This window comes from Malurus melanocephalus, unplaced genomic scaffold (genome assembly GCF_030028575.1).
Source record: "Malurus melanocephalus ecotype Western Australia unplaced genomic scaffold, MMel_1.1 scaffold_1235, whole genome shotgun sequence".
NCBI lineage: Eukaryota > Metazoa > Chordata > Aves > Passeriformes > Maluridae > Malurus > Malurus melanocephalus.
In genome coordinates this window covers 63551-66108 of record NW_026624467.1, presented here as the reverse complement: position 1 = coordinate 66108, position 2558 = coordinate 63551, and the positions used below count along the sequence as shown (strand labels likewise).

The 2558-nt window shown below is 58.1% G+C and overlaps 1 protein-coding gene across 1 annotated transcript in view; it reads left to right on the top strand.

Annotated features, from left to right (window-relative positions):
- The first annotated feature begins 2005 nt into the window (after positions 1 to 2005).
- Positions 2006 to 2558, top strand: part of LOC130586640 (zinc finger CCHC domain-containing protein 17-like) — an 11806-nt gene continuing 11253 nt past the window's right edge. Inside the window, exon 1 of the mRNA XM_057387515.1 lies at positions 2006 to 2025. Within this exon, the coding sequence (XP_057243498.1) occupies positions 2006 to 2025 (20 nt within the window). The remainder of the gene's footprint in view (positions 2026 to 2558) is intronic.

The following is a 2558-nucleotide window of genomic DNA, read 5'->3' as shown; positions in this document are numbered from 1 at the left end:
CAGTCCCAGCACCCTCCTGGCCCTTCCCTCCCACTGGAATCATCCCCAGGCTCCCTCCCTCACCTTTCCATCCTATCCCGGGTCTGTTCCCACCCCATCCTCACGCTCGCCCACCCTCCCCTCACTTTTTCCCCCGGTTACCGACTGCAGCAGAGCCCCGGCCGGGGGCTGCCCCCCTGCGCCGCCCGTGCCCGGCGCCCCCGGCAGGTCATGGCGGGGCCGCTTGGCGGGCACGGGGACCAGCGGGAGGTCGGGGCCGGGCGCGGGGGCGGCGCCGGGGGCAGGGGGTGCCGGGGGCGGTCCGGGAGCGGGGCCGGGGCCAGGCCCGGGGCCCGGGACCTTCCGCTTCTGCTGCTCGATCATGGCGGGCCGCCGGGCCCCGCCCCCCGCGCCTCATTGGCTGCCGGCCCCGCGCACGCCGCGATGATTGGCGGAGCGCGCTGGTTGCCCCGCCCCCTTGACACGCTGCCGGCGCGCCGGGGATGGAGCCGGGAGCGCGGCGCTTTCTGGCGCGCCCAGCGCTGATTGGTGGCAGGCCTGCTCTTGCCAGCATGAGTAACATTGATTGGTTGCACGTGGCCACCCGGCAGCATTGCGCACTGTGATTGGCGGAGAGAGCGGCCCCTCAGGGTGAGGGGGCAATGGCGGGGGCGGGGTTGAGGCCATGGCGGCGCGTTGGTGTTGTTGTCGCGGGCGCTGAGGTATCCCTGCCACCCCAAGGACTCCGGGAAGAGCTGTTCCGTTCCACCGCGCCGGTTCGGGTCAGTCCTGCACCAGGGCACCGCGTGTTCCGCCCGGGTCCATCCCCGCGCCCCCTGAGCCGCTGAACCCTGAGGGCTCTCTGCGGTTTTTCGGGTGTTAATGAAATGTCTCTTTCCGCAGCATCTCGGAGGGGAAATGCGGTAGCGCGGTGTGAATCCAGCTGCCTGTCGCCGGGCCTTTGGAGGCGATGGAGCCGCTGCCGGAGCTCTACTCGATCTTCCAGGGAGAGGTGCGGGGAGGGCCGGGCCCAGCGGCCTAGGCCATGTTTGGTCAGAGTTTATTCTCTTGATTTAGGCACTGTTTAGCGCAGTGGAGGTTTGGGTGTACCGGGTACACACCCCTGTGCCCGTGGGTCTGTGTGTGGCAATAGGAGTGAGCAGCGGGGGAGGTGGGGTTCTGTCCTTCTGCCCCACTCAGGTGATTCCCCATCTGCAGATCTGGGAATTCCAACATCAGGAGGATGTGGAGCTACTGGAAAGAATCCAGAAGAACCCACGGAGCTGCTCCAGGGCTGGAGCCCCTCTGGGAGAGCTGGGGRTGCTCACCTGGRSARGAGAAGGCTCCAGGGAGAGCTCAGAGCCCCTTTTGGGGCCTAAAGGGGCTCCAGGAGAGCTGGAGAGGGACTGGGGCCAAGGGCTGGAGGGACAGGACACAGGGAATGGCTTCCCAGTGCCAGAGGGCAGGGATGGATGGTGTGAAAAACGAGATTCACTTTCTTGTTAAAGAAATTAAAATTTAAAGAGTTTTAAAAGTTAAAATTTAAAGAGTTTTAATAAATGACAATAGGGTACATAAAAGCAAAGGAATACGGCGCTGGGTGCTTGGCGATCTGCCACAGGCACACCGGGTATGCATAGAAACCTCTTTAAATACATTCTGTGTTACATTACATAGCCTAATGCCTATTCATAGACATTTATGCATATTTAAACATGTCCTGTTGTTTTATGCTCCTGGGGTCATGTTTGTGTGACCCCTATTCCACAACTTCAGCAGATGGTCTTTGTTGATAGAGAAGTGTCCATAGCAGGGCCCCTAATGGGTCACGAGCCCCCTGGCCTGTCCATTGCAGATATGGTTGTCTGAAGGTTGGGGGTCCCATCAACCAGGTTCCTTTTGCTGCAAACAATGAATGTTTTTACAAGTTCTTCCGACCAGATATTTTTCCCAAAGCCTGTCCCTTCCACCCCCACCCTTTGGCTGTCAGGGTCTGTGCTGGTCTGGCAGTTGATAGTTTGGGGTGATGGCCTCCCCACCCCGAAGGTGCTAAGCATCTTTGTGAATGTATGCATTCTTTTCCCCAGCTCTGAGCTGTTTCTTATCTTTAAGGACCATTGCCATCAGGGCCCCATGCAGGGTTTTTTTGGTGACTTTCTTTGAAGCTTTTATATAGTTTTGCTATAATATAAAAACATAACTAAACTTCTTCTACAAATAAGGCAATATTATATCATGATGCACAACACATAGGATCTCTCTTTAACATCTGCAAGATCTAACACTACAATATGTGTTTAACACACACAGAGCACTCATTTTAACATTTGAGAAAGCCAACACTATAATATGTGTTTATAACAGATGGGACATTGGGAAGGGATTGTTCCCTGGGAAGGTGGGGAGGGGCTGGGATGGAATTCCCAGAGCAGCTGTGGCTGCCCCTGGATCCCTTTGAGTGCCCAAGGCCAGGCTGGACACTGGGGCTGGGAGCACCTGGGACAGTGGGAGGGGTCCCTGCCATGGCAGGGGTGGCACTGGGTGGGTTTTAAGGTCCCTCCAACCCACCCCATTCCCTG